General features: G+C 38.7%; 4 protein-coding genes across 7 annotated transcripts; 2 read left to right on the top strand and 2 right to left on the bottom strand.

Annotated features, from left to right (window-relative positions):
- Positions 1–3,931: 3,931 nt before the first annotated feature.
- On the top strand, positions 3,932–7,373 carry LOC122327427 (SLAM family member 5-like). The gene is made up of 6 exons (XM_043222784.1): positions 3,932–4,563; positions 4,786–5,115; positions 5,528–5,812; positions 5,923–6,042; positions 6,123–6,181; positions 6,907–7,373. The coding sequence occupies exons 1-6, from the start codon at positions 4,431–4,433 to the stop codon at positions 6,952–6,954; spliced, it is 975 nt and encodes a 324-aa protein (XP_043078719.1). The 5' UTR covers positions 3,932–4,430; the 3' UTR covers positions 6,955–7,373.
- Positions 7,374–9,341: 1,968 nt separating this feature from the next.
- On the bottom strand, positions 9,342–15,543 carry LOC122327345. 2 transcript variants are annotated; one of them, XM_043222645.1, is made up of 8 exons: positions 15,349–15,542; positions 14,878–15,198; positions 12,893–13,222; positions 12,332–12,667; positions 11,645–11,974; positions 11,421–11,534; positions 11,284–11,309; positions 9,342–10,633 (listed from the first exon to the last, which is right to left on the bottom strand). In XM_043222645.1, the coding sequence occupies exons 1-8, from the start codon at positions 15,398–15,400 to the stop codon at positions 10,559–10,561; spliced, it is 1,584 nt and encodes a 527-aa protein (XP_043078580.1). In that variant the 5' UTR covers positions 15,401–15,542; the 3' UTR covers positions 9,342–10,558. The 2 variants fall into 2 exon arrangements, with proteins under 2 accessions (XP_043078580.1, XP_043078581.1); XM_043222646.1 differs by lacking the exon at positions 11,421–11,534 and having other exon boundaries at positions 15,349–15,543.
- An 896-nt stretch (positions 15,544–16,439) lies between these two features.
- On the top strand, positions 16,440–19,111 carry LOC122327412. Its single transcript, XM_043222768.1, has 6 exons — positions 16,440–16,704; positions 16,784–17,113; positions 17,265–17,552; positions 17,638–17,754; positions 17,929–18,020; positions 18,100–19,111. Exons 1-6 carry the CDS (start codon positions 16,524–16,526, stop codon positions 18,148–18,150), a joined length of 1,059 nt encoding a protein of 352 aa, XP_043078703.1. The 5' UTR covers positions 16,440–16,523; the 3' UTR covers positions 18,151–19,111.
- Positions 19,112–20,210: 1,099 nt separating this feature from the next.
- Positions 20,211–24,107, bottom strand: LOC122327429. 3 transcript variants are annotated; one of them, XM_043222788.1, is made up of 5 exons: positions 23,419–23,613; positions 22,194–22,529; positions 21,604–21,972; positions 21,423–21,482; positions 20,211–21,098 (listed from the first exon to the last, which is right to left on the bottom strand). In XM_043222788.1, exons 1-5 carry the CDS (start codon positions 23,507–23,509, stop codon positions 21,067–21,069), a joined length of 888 nt encoding a protein of 295 aa, XP_043078723.1. In that variant the 5' UTR covers positions 23,510–23,613; the 3' UTR covers positions 20,211–21,066. The 3 variants fall into 3 exon arrangements, with proteins under 3 accessions (XP_043078723.1, XP_043078724.1, XP_043078722.1); XM_043222789.1 differs by lacking the exon at positions 20,211–21,098 and having other exon boundaries at positions 21,106–21,482; positions 21,604–21,840; positions 23,419–24,107; XM_043222787.1 differs by lacking the exon at positions 20,211–21,098 and having other exon boundaries at positions 21,106–21,482; positions 23,419–24,107.
- Between the last annotated feature and the right edge of the window lie 647 nt (positions 24,108–24,754).

Below are 24,754 nucleotides of genomic sequence, written 5' to 3' on the forward strand. Positions count from 1 at the left end.
GCTCTTTTATGGACATTTACTGCTTGTTTTATTCTTTAAGAATAGTAAGAAGCTTCTTTAAGAAGCTAATACACATATGTTATGCCCTCCGGGCAGTCTGGGGGTGGAGGTCCTGAGTAGCACAATGAAACCAGCTGAATGATAAGCACTACTAGCAGCAGGACAGGAAGAAGCCCCTTCACCACCAATAAAACCCACCACAGCCACTTTCGGTTTAAATCAAAAGCGGTAAAGAGGTGAAACCTCCGTGTTATTTTGCATATTGAGCTACTTTCAAATCTCATGCATCTTTAATCATATTAATTTTAAGGGTATCAAATGCAAGTATTCTATATATGTGTGTGTGTTTCTGTCTATGGTTGGTATAGAGATTGGTTGGTATAGCGCAGCTCTCCGAGGATGGTCCTCAAGAGAGCATAGCTGCTTACATTGAGTGAGTGCTGGTGTCATTCCATTCTTCAGTGACTGTTCAACTTGTGGTTGACAACACAAGCCCCACTCTGGATCCAGAGCCCAAAGGACTATGTTCTCTACCTCTTTGGTCGACGCAGCCATCCAGAAATGTGGCTGTAAAGTCTCCGGTTCGTCAAGCTGAAGAAGGAGTCCTATCGGGCCTGGTTGGCTTATGGGACTCCTGAGGCAGCTGACAGGTATTGGTGGGCCAAGCGGACCGCTGCCCGGGTGGTTGTGGAAGCAAAAACTCGGGTCTTGGAGGAGTTCAGTGAGGCCATGGAAAAGGACTATCGGACGGCCTCAAAGAGGTTCTGGCAAACCGTCCGACACCACAGAAAGGGGAAGCAGTGCCCTGCCAACACTGTATACAGTGCTGGTGGGAATCTCCTAACCTTGACTGGGGACATTGTCGGGCAGTGGAAGGAATACTTTGAGGATCTCCTCAATCCCGCAAATGTGTCTTCTACTGAGGAAGCAGAGGCTGGGGATCTGGGGGGGGGGACTCGACCCTCACCTTGGCTGAGGTCACTGAGGTTGTTAAGAAGCTCCTTGGTGCCAAAGCACTGGCAGTGGACGAGATCCACTCAGTACCTCAGTACAGTACCTCAGGACAGTACCTCTGGACTGGCAGACCGGGGTGGTGGTTACTCTTTTTAAGAAGGGGGATCGGAGGGTGTGCTCCAACTATAGGGGGATCACACTCCTCGGCCTCCCTGGGAAAGTCTATGCCAGAGTACTGGAGAGGAGAATTCGTCCGATAGTTGTACCTCAGCTTCAAGAGGAACAATGCGGCTTTCGTCCTGGACATGGAACACTGGACCAGATATCCAGATACCCTCTTTAGGATACTGGAAGGTTCCTGGGAATTTTAGTGGATTTGAAGAAGGCATTCAACAGGGTTCCTCGCGGTGTCCTGTGGGGGGTGCCCTGGGAATACAGGGTAAGGGGTCCATTGTTAAGGGCTGTCCGGTCCCTGTATGATCAGAGCAGGGGCTTGGTTCGCATTGCTGACAGTAAGTCAGACTTGTTCTCAGAGCATGTTGGACTCTGACAGGGCTGCTCTTTGTCACTGGTCCTGTTTATTATTTTATGGACAGGATTTCTAGGCGCCTCCTGGACGCATCCCAATAGAGGTGTTCCGGGCATGTCCCATCAGGAGGAGGCCTCGGGGAAGACCTAGGACACGCTGGAAGGACTATGTCTCTCGGCTGGCCAGGGTGCACCTCGGTGTTCCCCTGGAAGACCTGGAGGAAGTGTCTGGAGAAATTTAATTCTGGGTGTCCCCTGCTTAGACTGTTGCCCCCACGACCCGGCCGCAGATAAGCAGTAGTAAATGGATGGATGGATAGATTATTAATGACAATCATATGTCATTTCATGAAGCCAAATGCAACCCCTGTCATTATTTTTAACTCAAAAACTTATAAGTCATATGAGGCACTTGCACAAATAACCTATAGGATAATTTTTGTTGGAGGACAAGCTGCAATTATCTAAGATTTAAGATTCTCATCTATCATTGAAAGACCTTCTGCATGACTCATCACAAAATATCACAAAAAGCTGAATAAATAAACAGGATTGATGGTTTAGTTACACAAACAGAACAAGACTAAAGACTTCATATGCTGTCTTCATATCCTCATATTTAATATTAAGAGACATTTAATATTTCTTAAATGTGGCATGCTTCTCAGTAAAGACATGAAGGGTCAAATTTTCTGTTCACATGAACTATAAATCATAAGCTACTATAACTTATAAGATTGCGCAAGGGGTGAAGCATCTCTTTATCCGATGGAGAATGGGTATGTCTAGAACAGATTTACAAGTACCTCCTGTATGCTGAGGATTTGATGTTAACAAAGAAAGAAAGTGCGAAGGACAGAGCGGATTGAAAGCTTCAGCTGGCTGTTGTGCCAAAAATAGCCAACCCTGTGGGCTACACAATGAAGAAACGACCACAAAACCAGACGTGGCAGGTGAAGAGGAAGTTCGTATAATGACTAAACAAAGTACCGTGCAACGATTCACCAGTTTGAACACCAATTTCCCCCATTAAAAAGATCAGAGGTAAAGGCCAGCTGACAGAGGGGCCTTTGTACAGGGTTTATAAACAATAAATGCAGTCTGTTTCGGTACCAAACGCATATACAAAAAAGTCACAGATGCCCCAGGAAGCAAAATTCTATTCAGTGAGTGATTTGGCCAATGTATTTTTCAGTGTGCCTGTAAACAAGAACAGTCGATTCTGGTTTGCATTTGAATTTAATTGAAAAAAAATAATAAATACACTTGGACGTGAATCGCTCAAGGGTTTCTTGAAGCCTTATATGGCAAAGCGTTAGCTCTGACAGCTGGTAATGTTTTGATAAATGGTTGATGACTTACTATTGGCATGTTCGGACAAACAAACATGTGTAAAAGACACCTTGACTCTTTTAAAACCCTTAGCTTCTTTTATTCAGATCTGTGGGCTATTTCTCCAGGATACTTGATACAGTTGCAGCAGGTCAGCCTCAATACTTGAGGGCAGTAGCAGCCGCTGAAAAGGCCATCATGGCCTCAGAGAGTTTGTGGGTTATTCCGACCTGACCTTATTGATACCATACATAGTCACCATAATTCTGCAAGAACATAAAAACATAACAAAATTGTGAAAATATCCTGTTTGTGGTTAGCTCGGCTTCCCAAGACCTACAAACAGGCCGAAATAAAATAGGGTACACAATGACTACTTGAACCTGTTTGCAGTCTGGACTGCCTACCTGGTATTGACCTTGCCTTTGTTTCAACGTTTATCTATTGTCTTAACCTATAATAAACTTCCGCGAATGGATTCTACTCCGGGTTCCACCTCCTCATTACACAGAGAAAGATCTGACGAAATAAGTTTAGGGTCAAGAGCCCAACTAAAGCACTGTTCTCCATAACGGAGACATATAAAACATCAGCATCTGATCCTCTGTAATTCTCAATAGCAATAATACACCATAATCATTTAATAATTTACTTAATTTAAGTAATTTAAATAATTTAAAGACTTTAAGTATTTGACCCTTTATAAGTCATCAGCAAAGTACTCAGTTGCTGTACTCAGACTCAACACTGTTTAAGTCTACAGCGTTTTTTACAGCCCACATTCTGCCAAAGCAGCTTACAGCAATAAATGGGAAAATAGTGTTTCTTCTGCTCTGGCCAGACGAAACCAGCATTTTAATTCGATGCTGAGCAAGCATTCTACAATACAATATTTTTGCCACACACTTTTCAGTAAATCCTCCTTTAACGTTTCTTATGGGCCACTGCCCACGTTGGGACCTTATAGGCAGGCCTGTGCGCAGTATGACAGGAAGCAGCCTCTTCAGCTAAATGCACATCAAACCAATGGGCACTAACATGCAAAAGCTGTCTGTGCACCCGAAGATCAAAGACTGCTTTGCACTAAGCACAGGAAGTTTCAGGAAATGAGCTACTAGTGTGCTGCGGTCAGTGTTCTCAGGTCTGGTGGACCCGCTGCAGTTTTCGGATTTTTAATTAAACACATAAATTTTTTTTAAAATACTTAACAGATGTTTACTTCATCCTGATTAGAAGCAATTGCAATTTACCTTTGTTATATCACATTTATAAATGTCAGTGCTATAACCTTGTTGCATGGACTGAAGCACAAAACTAGTACTTAGACAATCTTACAGACTCTCTCTCTCTCACACACACACACACACACACACACACTAATAGCAGTCCCAGACAATAAGCGGACTGAGCGAAGGTACACGGGATCTAAAATATACATACTTTTATTAGCCCTGGGTGAAGTGTGTAGGGCTGTACGGTAAGAGATTATTCGCAGAAAAGAAGACAAAGCCAGAAAAAAAAAATAGTATAATTTTCCTTTTGATAAGACGTGAAAGAGGGTCCAACAGACCAACAGAACACAATACGAGATTCACACTTAGTTTCAGTGTGTGCGCATGCACCGGGACCCTGGGAGGATCAAACTCTGTCAAAAGAGGATACACACACCAGACGAACTGGTTGAGTGTATAATGTTAAAGAAAATGGTTCACTCGCTTTTGTTATTTCTTTGCTGGTGGCGTTTGATTGGTAAGTAATACAAGTCATTTTTTTATGGCTTCCTTTTATTTATGTATAAGGCTGCTGCAGCGCTTCAGAAAATAAATGATTATTATGAGGCACAGACATACAAAATATGAAACCGTTAAAAGTTTCCAGCAGAAATAAATGTGTAGTTTCACTATACGTATTTTGCTTTACTTTATCTTCAAAATACGATACAGAACGATTACTTATGTTTGTTTTCTGCAGGCGTGTTTAGCGCCGAGACAAATGAAACGCCGTCAGTGATGGAGGGAGATTCTGTTACTCTACACACTGGTGTTACCGAAATACATGAAGACGATGAAATAACGTGGAATTTTGGAGCTGAAAAGTCTCTGATAGCTGAAATAAACAGAGCCTCTGGAATCTTCTCCACATATGATGTTCTTGATGAGAGATTCAGAGACAGACTGAAGCTGGACAATCAAACTGGATCTCTGACCATCATGAACATCTCGACTCTACACGCTGGAGATTATCAAATAGAAGTAATTTCAGCTAAACTTTCGTCAAAAACATTCAGTGTTTCTGTCTATGGTGGGTGTAATTTACCTTATTTAAATATCCAGTAATTAACAATTTAATTCGTAATAAGCTCAATCCACAGCACAAATGGATGGAGAATTATAATATAATCAATGTAAGAAATAAGTTGATTCAAAACATAGTTCATTTTGGAGGTTATGCCTGAGGCATTTACAGTTCATTACATGAACAGGACTAATTTTTAGAGGATTAAACTTTATTAAAGCATGTACATTACATTCTGAAATGTTTGCGTTGCTTGAGCTGCAAAGCTCTTAAAGTGGGTATCTTCAAGTTTAGAGATTATTGATTATCTTCGTGCAAATCTTGCAATGTTAAATAACTGGATAGTTAAAAATAAAACAACACCAGGATTGTCGCTTACATTTGTCCATGTTTCTGTTTATTCTATTATGTTTCTCAGGCAATCTGCCCATTCCTCACATTACCAGAGATTGTTCACAAACTATTTCATCATCAGCACAGCAGAATTGTTCATTGTTGTGTTCGGTGGGGAACGTGGGTCATGTGACTCTCTCCTGGTACAAAGGAAACAGTTTATTGTCCAGCATCAGTGTGTCTGATCTCAGCATCAGTCTCTCTCTACCTCTGGAGGTGGAATATCAGGAGAAAAACACCTACAGCTGTGTGATCAACAACCCCATCAGAAACCAGACCACACATCTGAACATCAGTCAGATTCACTCAGGTACGTCACCAGCTATATTGCCAGAGATATAACCTTTCGGTGCAGATGTTTCATATTGTTTGTTGTGGAGAACACAGACAGATTCACACCGAAAGCTCATTCAATTGCAGATCTATCAACTAAAGAGCAAGGCCTACCGTTATTTTACATACTGATCTCTGCAGCCGCGGCTGGATCTCTGTTGATCGTTGCTGTGACGTGCTGCATCTGCAAGAACCGTAGAAAAACAGGTCAGCAGGACAAGCAATTCGTTTTAAGATACAAATGTTGACCAAGCTTCATTTTAACACACTTGTAATTACTAATGCAGTCCAAACCCACGAAGAAGACTCTCATTCAGCGTCGTGTAAACCCAAAACTCACAAAAAGGTAAGATCATGCATGACTGTGTCGCAAGACCTTGTTGCAGTCAGTAAATCTGATTTATGTTTAGTGTTTAATGTGGAATCAGACGGTCAGTTAACAGACGCGGGTGGTTTAGCGGCCCAACTGCCAGCAGCTATGATCAAAGGGGTTTAAGAATGTTTTTTTTTTCTTTTCATTAACTGACGACAGCAAACAGCTATGCTTTTCATCTATTTTATTTATTTCGTTCATTTGTTTTAAGCAACAGTATAATCGGTGTTACTTTGTATTAAAAAGTATTGAAAAAATTGATTTTTCCGTATATATGACACACACGTGATTAGATTGATGAGGTCGGGTCTGGCCTGGAGCTTTGTAGACATGCTGCAACAAAAAGGTTGCCTTTGTGTGCAATGAAACCAATCTCAGCATTCAGAACTTAATTTGTTTGATGATTCAACGGTTTAAAAAGTCGTGTGGCGGCTGATTTCCTAATTTCCTCCACCTGCTCCGCGTTAGCGTCTGTTCTGCAGTAGCAGCAGTTATTTGAAAAAAACAAAACGGCTGTTCTTCCTATTGTGTTCGGTGTTCACGATTAGAAAATTGAAAACTATTTTCAAAAATGTTTTATTGAAACCTTAGTAAGCTCTTGTTGTCAAAGGTCATTCATAGAGAAACCTAAAGTGGGTCCGTCACTAAGTTCCGGTCACATCAGCAGTGATTCTGATTAAGTTTGTGTTTTCTTGCAGAAATTAAAGTCAGACGCTGTGTATGAAAATGTCCCCAAAAAACGCTGATCAAATACAGTATCTGCTGGGACCCATGATAGAGCTCATGCAGGACGCTGCCTCATATTTTGCTTTTGTTCGCATTTATTCTCTGCCCAGATGTCTCTGTTTAATTTTGCCTCTTTGTGTCACATCTTGTAAATTCATCTAATATGTTTTTGCTCTCTTAAGTTGTTATTGTGATATGTGAAACATTCTTGCTTTATTTTGAGGCCTCACAAATAGCACAGGAACTCAAATAATGTTCAATTAATTGCAGTTTCCTTCTTGAAATGCATTTCAGTGTGCCATTTTGTGTCTCATATATGCCTCTTGATTTATTTTTTAAAATTTGATAATTTTACATTAAGTGCATTCGTGGTTTACAGTATCCCCAAACACAACAAGATCGGCTGGACGTCACTTTGAACAATAACAAAGCTACTTAAGCTACTTACCATGTTTCCGTCTGTTTATTTCCAAGCTGTATATTCTGCCATGCGTTCATTGCTGCACTCAACACCATACGTATTCCTGCTGTAAAACCTAAAGACATAAACTGTACAAACAAGTTTATACAGCAGTTCAATCGATCAATCTATAACAGGAGGACAGTATGAAGGCCTTGACCTACAAACCGGTTAATACCGCATTTGTGAAAGCCATCCGCAACAGGTTTCAGTTCCACACAGAAGACCAACCTCGGGTAAACAATATCGTGAGATGACAAATGGTTTTATCTTTGTACTTTTTTTCGTCTTTTTTTGGTGCTAAACTACACAAAATATAGAGAAGTCTTTAATAACTTTTTCACCACAGAAGACGTTTCGAGCTAAACGCTCTTTTCTTCTGTAGTGAAAACGTTGTTAAATACTTCTCCGAATCATTTTCTTTATAAATAGTCAACAAAATAAATGCATTCGTACACTTTAAAAATTTCGAAAAGAGGCTACTTGTGTTTTTTGACAATAGTGAATTATGTGTGAATAAACTGTATTTTTAGTAGCTAACATAAATGCTGTAATGAAACGTTTGTTCGCTGTTAGTCAATGCATTAACTAATGCTAACAAATGACACCGTATTGTTGAGCAAATGTGCATTGTTCAAATGTGGGTGTGAACAGGAAGTCTGCCCGCTGTGGGAGGAGTTACACATCAACTTCAGTGTATCATCAGACACTGAACAACTGAAGAACATGTTTGTGCTGGTGCCATCTGATCGGTAAGTTCTAAAAGCCTTTTTATGGAGTGTTTTTTATTCAGTTCCAGAGCAATAAAGCTGCTGCTGTTCAGATTAGATAAATCTCGTCAGTAAAGCAGTTCATTTATTAAAACCATTCAAATCAGTGAAGCCGTTTACACTTTGAAGCTAATATCTTACTAACAGACTCATACACACATTGGCTTTTAGTCAGTGAGCGTCAAGAAAACACCAAATACTCATCTGATTGGCCATTGCATTCATAAGTATTCAACAGAATCATCTGCGATTGGTTATAATGCGCAGCGCGTTTGTCGTTGGTTGATGATATGAAACGCTAAAATATTTTATGGTTAGCAGTCCAACTTTGCCTAGTAGTGACGTCACAACGATTTATTGGCCACAAAAACAGTCAATCTAGAGAAATCGGGGTCCAACAGAAACGAAGAACTGAGAATCTGAGAGAGCGAAGTAAAAGTCTGAATGCGGATACGTTCAACTCGTTACACATCCTTGGCCGCAGAATCATGACAAAGAAGAACTTAAATAATCAGTTAATAACCTTAAGTCATGCGATAAACCAGATAATTGTCATTTTTTTCCAGCTGCTCCTTGTAGACGTTTGTAGATTTAGCTTTAGCTAACGCAGCGTTTAGCATACAAGATCATTCATGTGTTTTTGTTGAAAATTTGAAGACAAAGAAATGTAGAAATCCAAGTTGGTCCGCTATTAATATTAAATCACATTGTGTTTCCTTGCAGATCAAGTCAAAGACAGATCTTGTGTATAAAAATGTCTCCAGAAAACTATGATCAAAGTGGAAGTGATGGAACTACTGAAAGTTCATACAAGACGCACACCTTTTGGTTTTGATCACATTTATTCCATGTCTCTGTTTTGTTTTTTTACTATTTATAATGTATTTTCTAATTGTACAGCGATTTCCTGAATTTTACTTTAATGGTTAAACAATAAAATACTGTTCAGAATAGCAAAAATGTTTCTGAAAATGGCGTCATCTTAAAAATGAATTAATAAATTCCTCTTCATAAATATACAACCAAATAGTGCTCCATGGCTTGTATTCTGATCACAAAGATGGTAAATGGATTTAAAGCTATTGCATGTTTTTTTTTTATTATAAATAAGAGTCATTTAAAATGTACAGTTGGTTTACTGCATAATTAAGTGAAATATCTCTCGAATACACTTGTGTATTTTTGTACACATTTTATTTGCTCCATATACAGTGGCTACATGTTATTGGTAAAACTACTTTTCGAAAACCTTCAGCAATTATGAAAACTTGGATGGACTTGGATATTTTAGGCAATACAGACATCCTGGTCCGGTTGCGTCCAGTTCCTGGAGTTCCAGGTCTGAAATTTATATGCAAGTGTGAAAAGGCTAAAAGGCTATTTAAAGCCATACAATAATCAAGGTTCCTTTGTCTCACACAATGGTATATTTGCATGGCAGGGGTGTCAAACTCAGTTCCTGGAGGGCCGGAGCCCTGCAGAGTTTAGATGCAACCCTAATTAAACACACCTGATCCAGCTAATCGAATACTTCAGACATGCATAGTATATGTGTTTTAGCAGGGTTGAAACTCTGCAGGGCTCCGGCCCTCCAGGAATTGAGTTTGACACCCCTGGTTTACAGCGATCTGGTGATTTTTTTTCAATATTAAGTCAAAGTATGATAAGAAAGAGCATGACACAAATTAGGGTGACATAGTATACAGCATCAATCCAGGAATCAGAAGACAGTCATTTATCACCTAGCATGCCAGGGTGTGGAAAACATTAAGGCAGTGATTACATTCCTACGTCTCCAAGGAGCTGGACCTTCACTACAGTGCTACGGCATTATAACTAAGCTTTGATAAACTACGAACATGCCTACAACACAGGAACGCGTACAGTTTGTGGATTAATGGAGCCAATCTCCTTGTGTGTATTGTGGCTTTTTAGTATGTTTGGGCCACGGTTAACGGCTCCTGTGGAGATGACCTGGAATTTCTTTGAAGTTTAAAGAGAAAGCTGACTGAAGATAGCAGATAGGACAACACTCTTTGAACCAGATCTTATTCACTCCTCCCCACCTACAATTGTGCAACCATTGAGGTAAAAGTTAGACTTGTTAGAAGGCATTAGGCATATTTGCTTTTCTGTTGGCACTTTCTCCACAGTGATGTTCAAGCACAGCTTTTGCAGATGATCAAAAACGCAATGATTATATTTCTGTATTTCTTATAGTGCTGTAATCTGACAAAAATAAAACTTTAATCTAATAGCAGTTTATCTGGTCTAATAGCAGCTATTCTGTGTAAAATGTCTTGTTACCCCTCTATTTTGAGTATTAAACCATTTTACCCTGAATCTTCTCTTTATATGAAAAAAATAAATAAATACCAACATTACTGTTACATGTCATTCACTGGGTGAATGAGTCCCCAGCTGATTAGAGGACACATTTAGCATCTGTTGACTTTCTTCTGCATTATCCTAAAACAAAGAATCACAGAAAGCAGAATAAATAATCAGGATTGATGGTTCAGTTACACAAACAGAACAAGACTAAACAACAAGACTTCATATGCTGCGTTTTTCTCCTCATATTTAAGATTAAGTGGGATATTTCTCTTAAAACAGTAAAGACAAGAAGGATAAAATTTTCTGTTCACATGAACTATAAAGGATAGGCTACTATAAGTATTCAGAATACAAACATTCCTCATCACACCAGAAAAAGCTTTGGTTGCTGTAAAATAGTGTTTATGGTTATTCCTATTGATAATGTTAGCCAATCTTTGTTGGTCTGAAAGAAGACAGTGATTTACACTTTGGATGGCTTTGGGCAGAGTATGTAATACTCTTAGCAGAGTAGGCTAATTTTAACTTTTGGGTGAACTACCCCTTTAAGTGTCTAAAATATGTAAAGTATTCAAGAAGAATTTAGATGTTTTTTCAAATGCTAGACAATTTAAAAAAAAAAAAAAAGTCATTTTGGACACCCAATTTCATATTTTGCCTTTAAAGTCAGTCGTCCATCTTCCTAACTATCATGCAGGCAAATATTAAGCCAATTTCTAGGTGAATCCACATAAAACACACAAAAACTGCAGTGGACAGATTCGGCACACATGTTATCTTACCTGATGACTGGCCTGCATTGCGATTTCTGTTTGAAAAATAATAACAATCTCAATTAATAACAGTATTTTGGTTTCACGTTTTTTCAAAATTATTTCACAAAACAAATATTTCCATCACATCTGTATGTAATGCACACCTGCACTTCTTTTTCGGAGCTTGTAATAGTAAATCACAGCAGCCGCTAAAGCAACAAGCAGCAGAACGACACCAAAAACAGCAGCAGCAGCAGCATATAGTCTTATTACATCAGCTGGAGACAGACAGATGGTTTCTTTTTTACTTAAAAGTGAATATAGTAAAAAAAATCTGAATTTTATTAAAAACTGTATACAGAAAAATTGGTGACTAAATGATCCTCACCAGTGACATCAACTCTGAAGCTCTTTATGGTGTTGAATCTGATGTTAGTGACCGTTAGGTTATACAGTCCAGAGTCAGAGGTCCTCATGTTCATGATGGTCAGAGATCCATTTTGACGATCCAGCTTCAGTCTGTGTCTGAATCTATCATCACACTGAACATCTGTACAAATCTTACACTGATCTCCAGTGATTTCAGTAATGAGAATGTCTTTAAAATACCACGTCAAGGAATCATTGGGGTTTTTTGATTCACCGGGATCAAAAGTGACAGATTCTCCCTCCTTCACCGACTTTCTTCTCATTTCTTCTTGTTTTGCAACAGAAACATCTGAAACACAACAGGAAAAATAACTAAACATATTCAAGAATTATGGATATGAAATTTCCCATGCTCCTCTCCTCTCCATTTCAGTCTAAAAAGCAATATTTGTAGATCTTTTGTGCTTAAATTAACCACAGGCATGGTGTGGAGTGATCACACTAGTCAAACAATCCAGACTTGGCTGGTTTTAGCTGGTTGTCAACCCCTCTACAACCAGCCTGCTGACCAGCCTAAACCAGCCAAGACCAGGCTGGGAGACCAGCTAAAACCAGCCAACCAGCCAAACACTTTTTAATGTTTTTGTTTACTTTAACAAAAATCTGCCATGGCTCTTTTTAAAATGAAACCAAAATAAGTACTCACTATGAACAAAAACCCTAAAGGGCTTCCCGATGCTGATCTTGTTGCTTATGATCTGTAGTTGATAATCTCCAGAGTCTGTGGTTGTGGTGTTCATGATGGTCAGAGATCCAGTCTGACGATCCAGCTTCAGTCTGTCTCGGAATCTCTCAGTACCTTTATTACACTGAACATCTGTACATATATTACTGAGATCTCCACTGATTCGAGCGATGCGGATGCCATTAAAAAACCATATAATCTTTTCTTGTTGGTTTGTTTTAACATTTGAATTTAAAATGACTGAATCTCCCTCCATCACAGATGCTGCCATTACCTCGGTATCAACACCAGATGAACCTGAAAAAGAAATTAAACAGCAGGAAAGTGCTGTAATTAGTTTTTTCGTCATATAGACTGGGTGGAAAAAATTTGGACTCATTATGTAAAATGAAATTGAACAGCAGAAAAAAACACTCATCAGGCAACCAAACATTTTATCAATTAACTTAACATTTCTGACCACTTTTGGATCAACCTGCGAGAACAAAAATGTAATGAGCATCAACACTAAATTATACTCACTAGAGACCGTAACACTGAATCTCTTCATGATGCTGATTCTGTTGTTGATGATCTGTAGTTTATAAAGTCCGGCATCTGAGGTTCTGGTGTTCATGATGGTCAGGGATCCAGTCTGTTTGTTCAGCTTTAACCTGCCTCTAAACCTCTCATCACCATCTTTACACTGAACATCTGTGCAGGTCTTACTCTGATCTACGCTGATTTGAGCTATTCGAATATCATTAAAATACCATTTAATCTTTTCTTGCTGGTTTGTTTTAACACCAGTGTGTAGAGTGACTGAATCTCCTTCGATTAGTAGCATTTCATCTTCATCAACACCAGACAAGCCTAAAAGAGAAATGAAAAGTTCCTTTATGAGTCAAAAACAAAATCATATAACAGGATTTTTTTCATCATTTTATGAAGACTTTGAGTAAAGAAATATATACGTTTTGCCTACTATCATATCACATGAGCAAGAATGCTGCTTTCATGAAAATTAGCATAACTGCACTTTTTTATTGGTTCTGCTTTGTTGAAAGCAGCTCCAAACAAAGCTACAGATTAACTGTTTTGTGTCACCAATCAACACACAGCAGTGTTCTCGATACTGAAGAGTTTTAAAATGAAATGGATGAGTCAGTGATTCAATAAGCCTTTAAAAAAAAAAAAAAATTCAGAATATGCCATTTGAACGAATGACTCTATCATTTCATGTTTCTATAATTATTGCATATAACTATGCACAAAACATTGTGTAAAATGTAATGTACAATTGTAATCACAGCATAAATGCATTCATGCCACCTCTAGTGTGCAAAACTTGTCAGGAACGAACAAGGATTCAGTTGCAGGTTTAGAACTTAAATTTATTGTCTTTAAACAAAAACTTGACTGGGGCAGAGGAACGGAAGACGTAACAGACAGAAAATAACAGAATCAAGTCAATAAACAAGCCTCCAGTCACTCCGCTAGGCAGGGAGCGTTTGGCATAAGGGAATCTTCTCTAATAGTCTCTGCAACAGTCCTGCTGCTTCATCCCAGCACAAGATCCAAAAGGGGCAGGTGAGGAGCAGCTGTCAAACAGAGCATTGGAGGAAACGGGTCTGGAACAGGGGAGCAGAGGTCTGGAGAAAACAAGAGGCAGAGCAAGCAAAGAGTAAAACTGAAAAAATACCAGCTATGCTTGGAGCCTACATGGACAGGACAGGACAGGACACAAATGCAGCATTACCACAACGGTCAAACACAAGACTGCAAACAAGGGGGAACTTAAGTAGAGGGGCAATTAAGGAGCTAATGAGCAACAGGTGAGAAGGCAGCTGAAGTGGTTAATTAGATGACAATGGGGAGGGAAAACAAAAGCACATGGCAAACTGTTAGACAGACAAGAAAACAAAAAAAAAAAAAAAAATGGTCTTGGTGACACTGGTTTAAGAGATTTAACATGCCTATACATTTTTTAATTAGAAATCTAATCATTTGAAATAAAATATGATATAAAATGTAAATGCAATAGCAATGCAAGCAGCTAAAGAACATAACGGATTCACATATTCAACACATTCATATAACACATGAACATTAACAGTGTCACAGTGTGGTTTAGAGAAAAAGAGCACTCAATGAGAATATATATATATATATATATATATATATATATATATATATATATATATATATATAAAAGAAAAGTTCATTTTAATTATGCACATATACAGAAATAATACATTGGTCAGGTAGGCAGAGGAAATTTACTTTATCTTATGTAAGTACATATCTTTTGGCATGGATACAACATATGTCATCTTTTGTTTCATTGGCTAGAGGGGTAAAACTCCCCTCTGAAAATGCTTATATAAATCATTGTATTCTGGAATAAACTTCGGAGTAAGGAAATATACATCTCTGTGTGTCTTCTTGCTCCCCGGCCGTTACACCCTATGAGATTGAGAATTCGTATTCTACGGGAACAGCGGGATAATTATTTAACAATGACTTACCATGAACAACAACAGAGTAGGACCCTGCTCCTCCATGGACTTTGCTTGAGACCAGAACATCATATTCTCCTGAGTCTGAGGTTCTGATTTTCGTGATGGTCAGAGATCCAGTCTGATAATCCAGCTTCAGTCTGTCTCTGAATCTCTCATTATCACACTGAACATCTGTACAGATCTTACTGTGATCACCGGTGATTTCAGCGATGGGACTATTATTAAAATACCATCTGATATCTTCTTCTTGTTTTTTTTCCATCAGATATTTTAAAGTGACTGAATCTCCCTCCATCACAGACACTGTCCCTCCATTCGTGGGATCCCCTGTAGAAAATAAATAAACTATATTCATTGTTCGTTTTTATCGTTGACCAGAGAAGAAACTGATCTAGCAAAATGTTAAATCAATCTGTGCGTCACGTTCGCTTTTTTGTTTACATTAGCAGAGATTAGCAACAACATGAAATGTCTCACCACACGCGACGAAATACAAGAGCAATAAGAGCAAATTCCAGACTTGCTTCATTTTGCACAATTATTTGCTGTAACGACTACAAACTCAGTTAATTTTTGCCTGGTCATCTCCGTTTCATCTGTTCTTTCTGGGCTGTAGCGTCAGGACGCTGTGACGTTTCACTACGTTACGTTCTTTCATCTGCGTAAAAAACTAAGGCTTAATCGGTTTCTGTTTGTAGTGATGCGCATATCGAATTACAGACGAGCTACAGCTTCGTGACACTTGGACTTATTCCGCGGACTGGGGATAACCGAAAAAATGGTTGTTGTTTGTTTTTCTCCCTTATATAATACCGCCGAACTTAGGCTGCAGTAAACACAACCCACTGCCTTTCTTTTTAAAACTCATTTAATAGATTAGATACGATGCATTTGCTTTTCTGCTACAATTCAAAGCAAGCTGATGTACAAGCCATAGAAAATGAAACTATTTTGATCGCTAGGGGGATGAGAAATATTCACACCAAAGTCATCCATAGACTGTTTACATTAAGGTTAACGTTCACCACAGAAGCAAACGAGCAAAGAATATTAATAATAACATGTGCAAAACATCCAAGTCCAGTTCTTAGGGATTTATGCAGCTGTAATGAACCTCTTCGTAATGAAAACTCCAAACACACCACCAAACATTTATTCTCTGTTGCGGTTTCCCCTAGAAGAACCTAGGCCTGTATTTTTAAGGAAATTCAATTATGTTATTTTACCCTGACATACTATTACATCATATTAGGCTATTTCTATTTGGAAAGTCCTGTTTGACCTGTAACTATTTCATGGTTTTAGACTGAGTTGTTTTCTATGAAGGATCTGTGCATGCACTATATCTACTGTGAGGTACGTTAAAGCAGGAAGAAGCCCTTCACCTACAAACTAAACACATGCACTAAAAGCCCATGCATAAGATGTTTGTCCACCAACAGATCAAACCGTGTTTCTAAGGAAATCAAGCAGCGTCAGTTTCCGCTCGATGCAAAATATGAGCTGTCAGACAGACAATGTACGATGGAAGGTGGTTTTAGCTGTTTTACAGCCCACAAGCACTGAAGGATTATAAACTATTTTAAAATACATTATCTTTATTTTACCACAATTTTTATACAATATCACCTTTTTGGCTATTAAAGCTTTTAATGTCTCAATGTCTTAAAGAGAAATGCAGATCATGTGTTTTTGCAAACTCGTGGGAGGATTCACTTCATGTTGAGTTTTTTTTTTTTTTTCCAGAAGATAGCGTTACATCAGACAGAGAACTGGCAAAGAAAATGTTTTACATGCTTCTTTTGTTCTGTTTGTGCCGGAAGCACCTGATTGGTAAGTTATGAAAGCATTTTATGCCATTTTATGCCAAGAACCTTAATCTGTATTAAAAACTTTAAAAAAAATATTTTAGGTGGGTTTTGTTCACAGACACATGAAAGACTGTTCGGTGCTGAGGGAGATTCTGTTACTTTACAAACTGATGTTACTGAAATACATGAAGATGAAGACATACTGTGGTATTTTGGAGGCCAGAAATCTGCCTTAGCTAAAATCAACAGAGCGACTAAAACCTTCTTCACGTATGATGTCCCTGATGCGAGATTCAGAGGCAGACTGAAGCTGGACAATAAAACTGGATCTCTGACCATCACGAACATCACAACTCAGCACGCTGGAGTTTATAAACTAGAAATAAGTGGAGCAAAACTGATATCCAAAACTTTCAGTTGTTCTGTCTATGGTGAGTAGAGATCATTTGCCCTTTCATATTCTTGTTTTATTTTACTTGAAATAAAAAAACACAAGATTAAATGATTGAAGTGTGTGAGACTCATTTAGATTAAACTTGGATTTAGTCCTATCCATATTTGTTTGTTCTCTCATGTTTTCAGCTCATCTGCCTGTTCCTGTCATCAGCAGAAGCTCTTCACAATGTTCTTCATCTTCATCAAATTGTTCATTGTTGTGTTCGGTGGTGAACGTGGGTCATGTGACTCTCTCCTGGTACAAAGGAAACAGTTTATTGTCCAGCATCAGTGTGTCTGATCTCAGCATCAGTCTCTCTCTACCTCTGGAGGTGGAATATCAGGATAAAAACACCTACAGCTGTGTGATCAACAACCCCATCAGAAACCAGACCACACATCTGAACATCAGTCAGCTCTGTCACACGTGTTCAGGTACAACAGGGTTGATATGTTTGTGTTTTTAATGACCTGGTCTTTTGTAGATCAGACTGATGCAGTCGCTTCTTTTTGTTTACAGCATCGGATGAAAAGTCTGCTTCACATCACATGTGGACCTCTGCTGCTGTTGGGTCTCTGTTGATTTTAGCTGCAGTCGGGATCGGCTGCATCTACAGGAAACACAGAAAAACGGAAGGCAAGTGTATAAGAAAGTCGATATCACTGTATGTGCCTTTTGCCATATCTTACGGTTAATGCTTAAAAGCTGATATGTTTCTATAGTTAAGATTATACTTTATACAAAATGCAAAGTAATTAAATTGCAAATTAATTTCTAATGCATTGTTTTGTTTAATATTATTTATTATAGGTGCTGTTGATGATAATGCAGCCGTTCAAACTTACAAAGACGAAATCACTTACACTGATCCCACATTCTGCAAACGAAATGCACAAAAACTAGTAAGTTCATTTGCATAAGTTGTATGTAATTCTATAGTGATCTGAGATCAGCAGTTCTCAACTGTTTTATATTTTACAGACAACCACAGAGAACACTAACGTGGAGTATGCGCTAGCCTGTATGAGATGAAGCTTCGGTGTGTTCAGTCTCTTCACTGATGAGCGTCTTTGAGTATTTCTGGTTTCAGTTTGTGATCACTTATGTTTACAAGTCGTGGACAGTTTTTGGGATTGCTGAGAAGCCACACAGTCATGCCTCTAAACTTAGCTGTCAATTCTTCAGAAGTACACACATTTAAATACATGATATTGGTATAAAGTTTACACACACACTGGAAGCGCCAGTTTGGGAATCAAAGTAAATCTGCTTTGGCAAGTTCTAAAGTCTGTCCCTCGAGGTCCACTTTTGCTCAAACCTTGAACAAACTCACTTTTCTGTAAATTTCTTGCAATCCTGGAGCTTGTTTGATTTGGAGTTGGAGCTAAACTTTGCTGGAAAGTGGACCTCAAGGAGGTGAAAAGATGAAATTCATAGTTTGCTTACTACCATGCAACAAAACCCAACAACAATACAAGAACTTAAACAGCACAGCCAAAATCTATTTACAATTAAAATGATAATGAATTATTTTTTTATGCAAAGGTAGAATATTAAACACAAAACTTTGTAATTATCAGTGCCTTATACAATTTAGATTGTGGCAAGGAAGCTTTAGAGTATTACACATGAAAATTTTAGTAGTGTCACAGAAAAAGCATTAAACAGAAAAGCATTGATTTTGTGCTGGAAAGTTATAATTTCCTCACCCTCATCTTCCAAATTCATTTAACCAATCATGCTTTTCTGTAAGAGCTTCTCAGTTGTGGAATACACAATAGAAAATTGAACTAAGAAACACTGATTGTTGTCATATTGTTAGCGTTTTTTGTTTAGCCTTTCTGATATTTTTTTAATTCCTCCAAAGGACTGCAGCTGAAAATTAGATGATTGGGTAAACAGTGGCACATTTACAGAAATGGCGATTAACATTTGGCCTTATAAAATAAATAAATGAAAATGTAATAATGACATATTAAATAAATACTTTTTTGCCAACAAATAGGCTATTTATACAGTTTTAATAACTTGCCGAATTGAGAAGCCTATTGTTGTTTTCATTGTTATGGCTCTTTTCAGCCAGCATCACTACAGAAGCTTTGATGTTCTCATATCATTATGTGTCATAAATCGTGGCAGAAGCGTGTTGTGCATTCGTAGGGGTGTGTGGGAGATTCCACTCTGCTTTAATATTGTTTCGGAAATTGTCCCACTATTTGAATGCAGTGTCCCGGTGCTCCCGATAGCCAGTAGGCGATCAACCCAGACCTCTGGACTCTATGCACTCTGTCTTTTCCCCACTAGTGACGCCCATGACAAGAGGACAATAGAAAACAATCAATTTTCATTGATTGACCCGTGGCGAGCACCAGATAGTGAGCTGAGGATGAGCGCAGGGGCTGCTGGGAAACATCGACAGCGGATGGTAAGGGTGTGAGGTTTGGAAAACTTGCACCTTAGACACTGGCGACGGCACTGGAGGGAGCTCTTGGGGAACAGTCTCTAGGGGGCGCCCTTGGGACAGGGACTCAGGACGGCTGGATGGCACCAGCGGGCATTCAGTCAGCTCGGGTCCGGGGGCGCTCCACGGCTTTGTCGCTCTCTCCAGCGATGGCTCCGTGGTCGTGCCAGATTCCGCAACTGCGTCATCCTGTGGGCTCAGGCTGGGGCTCTGCGATGCGGTGAAATGATGGGCTGAGCTCTGGATCGTGAGTGAGGCTGGTGTCAGTGTCCAAAGGGCTGAACAGTCATTGGGGAGTTAAACGACACCAGCATCCACTCGATGTAACTGGCGGGCTCTCTCGAGGACCGTCCCCGGACAGCTTCGCTTGAATGGAGGTGTTTAGTGCACGGAAGTAAGTCCCGCAAAGAAAGCTGTCTGGGTAACGGGAGTCGTTAGAGAGGAGGAAGAAGGTCTCTGTATAGTCCTCGAGAGAGCAATCCCCCTGCTCCAGCAGGAGGATGAGGACAGTCGGGTCAATGAAGTGGTAAACATTTTGGATAAAACACAAAAAGGGAAAACGCGCTGCTAATACTATTGTACGGTCCGATCTTCTGTCACGGTGTGGTTTAGAGAAAAGGAGCACTCAACGAGAATATAAGGTTAACTATTTTAATTATGCACATATACAGAAATACCTCGGGCAGACAGGCAGATAAACTAAACCACATTAATACATCAACGAGATCGGACAAACAGAACTGAAACAACAGGACTTAAATACACAATGTAAATACTTAAACGAGACACAGCTGAACACGATAAGACAACTAAAAGTAGGTCACACAGGGCACAAGACAAAAACAACAACCAAAAGGAGTCCACTTGAGACATCATGAAGCAGTGTTTTTGAGGGCCCATCATTAGCTATTTGCACTATTTTTTATCACTGTGTTTTCGTGCATTTCAAATCTACAAAATAAATTATAGTGAAGAGTGTCAAGTTAAGTCCATTCTGCCATAAGGCTCATGCGACCACGGTGCTAAACATGTACACATCATATGAACAAACATAGGCATATATATTAGTTTAGGTCGTCCTATTTTGGGAAGATATTCATCCTTCATCCATAATTGAAAAGGAATATTTTTGGTTTAATATTTTGGGTTTCGGCCTGCAGTGATGCGATAGTTTCTGCAGTGATGCATATGCAATTATACCATTAGATCCCATGCATGCAAAATAAACTGATTATTGAATAGCTGTCCATTGTAGAGACCACCATGTGTAACAGGGCTATAATATCTCAGTGTTAGTTGAATACAGGAAAATGTCAGCTTCACTTAGAGTTAGCCAAACAACCAGGGGCTAAGAACATATTGCAAGTCCTCAGTGTGATATAAGCATATCGTTAGCACTTTATGACAATGTTTGAAAGCTACATAATTGATAGAATTAGACATACTGTAAATAAATCTCTTCCTCTGTGAAAGGGGAATACACCAGATCATTTAATGAATCCTTCTAGGTACTGTTTCCCTGTAAAAAAAAAAAAAAAAAAACAGATTGAACAGAAATGATGATTGATGTTTATGTCACAGAATATTCTTTGGTTTAACAAATCCTGAACTAGATAAACTACAGTAATGCAGCATCTGATGCTTTAGGATCAAACTTATCAGGGAAAATGTGGTTGTTTCTATTAAATAATAAAACCGCATTGTGACTTCCTGCATGCGATCTGAAACAAAATGTCTAACTAAAATAGAATTACTATATTAAATTCACTTATACATGGGATTTTGTCATTACTAAATAAAATCACACCGCGAATACAGAAAACAAACAACCACAAATTTTCACCTGCAAAGAACAGCAGAACACCAACACATACCCCTCCAGCAAAGAAATACATAAGATAATCTGTAATGGAAAAGACATTATTACTAGGGACTGATGATTATTGGCTTTACTGAGATCTTTGACAATAAAAACATAAAAACAGCTCAAGGGGAAAAGAATTTATGGACTGAATTATACTCACTATGGAAGGGAACACTGAAGCTCTTTTGACTCAAGATGCTGATAATGTAGTTCTGACGGATGCTGCTGCTGTTGGTGATGATCTCTAGATGATAAAGTCCAGAGTCTGTGTTTCTGGTGTTAGTGATGGTCAGAGATCCATTCTGATGATCCAGCTTCAGTCGGTTTCTGAATCTCTCACCAGCATCTTCACACTGACCATCTGTACAGATCCTACTGGGATCACCATTGATTTTTGCTATGAAAGTGTCATTGAAGTACCATATCATCAAATCTTTGGGGTTTTTCATTACACTAGGATCTAGAGTAACAGATTCTCCCTCCTTCACTGTCTTGATCCGTGTTTTATTTGTCTCTGCAGCAGGAACATCTAAAACACAAACCAACAGATGCTGGAGGACATTCAGAAACCCATAACCTCTCTGACATCCGCTTATGATTGTCATAATTTGCATAATCTTGTTTATAATTAAAACCAATTAAACATACAGAATGGGTCCACAAACATCTGGATCACCACTGTACAGGTCAAGAGAATAGACAGCTTTGAAAATTACCCAGTAAATATGTCTTCAAACATTTATGACTCACCGTGGAAAGTGATGCTAAATATAATTTCACTGATGTTTCTGCTGCTGATCATTTGCAGTCGATAAAGTCCAGAGTCTGTGGTTGTGGTGTTCGTGATGGTCAGAGATCCAGTCTGAGGATCCAGCTTCAGTCTGTCTCTGAATCTCTCAGTACCTTCATTACACTGAACATCTGTACAGGTCTTACTGAGATAATCACTAATTTGGGCAATGCGAATGTCATTAAAAAACCATTTAATCTTTTCTTGCTGGTTTGTTTTAACGCCCGTGTGAAGAGTGACTGTGTTTCCCTCCACCACAGACACTGTCTCTCTATCTGTATCAACACCACATACACCTGAAGAAGCAAAGAACAGATAATAATTTGCAGAATATAGAATATATACAAAAAACAGTACATTTTGTTTTTCTGCAAATATCTAAATATTTTCTTGGTAATCAGCTTTTGCTAAATTATGAGAAACTGCATCTCCAGAGGGCTCTACATTTGTCCAAGAAACCAAAATATCTCTATTAATTTTACGTTGTGGCAATACTTACTGCCACACGTACTGTTGGTCTGTCTATGCTGTTCACGCTGGGCAGACAGGAAGTACACAGGAAATATACTATAAGAAGTGTTAGATTTGAACACACTCTCCCCCCTAGACCCTTAAATCTTACACGTGATTTTCTTTTTATCTCCCCCTAGTGTTCTGTAGTATGTATGATCTCTCCATCCTTCTACATGTTAGAAGGGTTCAGTCGGTCATTGGTGTGTGCGCCGCTCCGAGTCGTGGGTGAAAGAGTTTGTTCTACACTTTTGATACTTGTCGAGAAGAAGTGTTTTTCTGTGTCCAAAAGTATTCCTTATATGTTCATAATATCCTTTATCTTATGTAAGTACATATCTTTTTTGCATGGATACAACATACGTCATCTTTTTTTTCATTGGCTAGAGGTGTGTTTCTGTGTGTTTTCTTGCTCCCCGGCCGTTACACCCTTTGAGATCGAGATCTAGACTCTAGAGGTATTCTACGAGAACAGCGGGACCTTAAACAATGTTAATCATTTAACAGGAAGTATAAAGGAAGTATAATAGACCGCTGTCACTGTTTAGGTTGCGACTACTTGGTTATCAAGCCCGGCATTATAATTTTTGTGTCTTTCAATTATTGATTAATATCGAAACTGAAACTAAAATCCGCTTACCTGCACCGCCCAAGTATAATAAAAAAATGCCTTACCGAGCTGTAAAAGCCAGACCCAGTTGAAAATGAAGGGGTTCGCCATATTTACTCTGACAAACGAATGCAGATTCAGTGGAAACAAAAGCATTTTTTGTCCCAATGTCGACTAAAAGCCTCGTTATGTTTGATATCAAGGCTTTGTAGCTTGTATCGAGAATGCAATGTACTACCAGACGGAGCTCGCACTGAGGCTTGCATCTAATATGCATCTTCACGTGATGTGATTGATTCAGGAAATTTAAATCTGGAAAGGTCCCGGAAAATAATGGAAACTGCTATAATAAATTTGTCCTCTATCTCAGTAGCTGCTTTCAAATCTCAGTTATCTTTTGTCAATTTTGAAACAAATCCATCACTTATTGAATCAATCAGTAAATCTTAACAATGACCAAAATGAGTAGATGCAAAGATTGAAATGCAGTACACGTGGTTTATCTAATAATTATAATTGTGCATTTAAAAAACATATTTTACACAAATACTTTGACAAATACAAATACTTTGACTAAATAACCTTTAAACAAGTGAAAGATTACATTTTTGGTTCATTCATTTCTGTCTGTTCATATATTTAAACATTAATATGCTTCTGCTGGTGTTCTGGATATCTCTCAGTTTATATTAAAAGATACATGGACCTCTAAGTGTGTCACTGCACATGTATAAGTGTCACCAAGCCAGCAGAGGGAGCCCTTACCTCCAGATGATCTGTGTTCACTTCCTCTGTGTGTGATTCACTTCTTTCGCTGAAGGTTAAGAGCTTGATATAAAAAAACATGATTAGACTATAAAAGAGCACAACTAAAAGGCTATACCTGTGCATTATCACTCATCAGACAAACAAGCGTGACCCATGTACCGTGCAACTTTATGAACACCGCAACCCACATCCTTCACACCCCCTCCTTAAGCATTCATGCATTATGCCATTTCATGTTTAATCTTACCATAATAATGTGAAATATATCAGTGTCATGGTTTATGTTCATCAGGTCTGATCGTGTCAATAGTTTGCCACCGTTAATAAAAATTACAATAAAAAAAAAATAAACATTTTAGACAATGTCTTACAGTAATAGTTTCCATTAAAGAGTCATAAAAGCTGTTTGTATTACCAGAACAGGAAGAAGCACCTCATCTACTATCTAAACACACAGGCTCTAAAATGCCCATTGTGACCTACTAGTTTTTTGGTGCCCAGAAAGTTCAAAAGAAACCCAACCACAGACTGCTGTCAGTGTATAGATTTCAGTACATGTTTAGGTTTGGTCTCTATTTCACCATGAAACATAGTCCATCCATATTCACACAATATCGCTGTAAATTCAGCTAT

This window comes from Puntigrus tetrazona, chromosome 22 (assembly GCF_018831695.1).
Source record: "Puntigrus tetrazona isolate hp1 chromosome 22, ASM1883169v1, whole genome shotgun sequence".
Taxonomy (NCBI): Eukaryota; Metazoa; Chordata; class Actinopteri; order Cypriniformes; family Cyprinidae; genus Puntigrus; species Puntigrus tetrazona.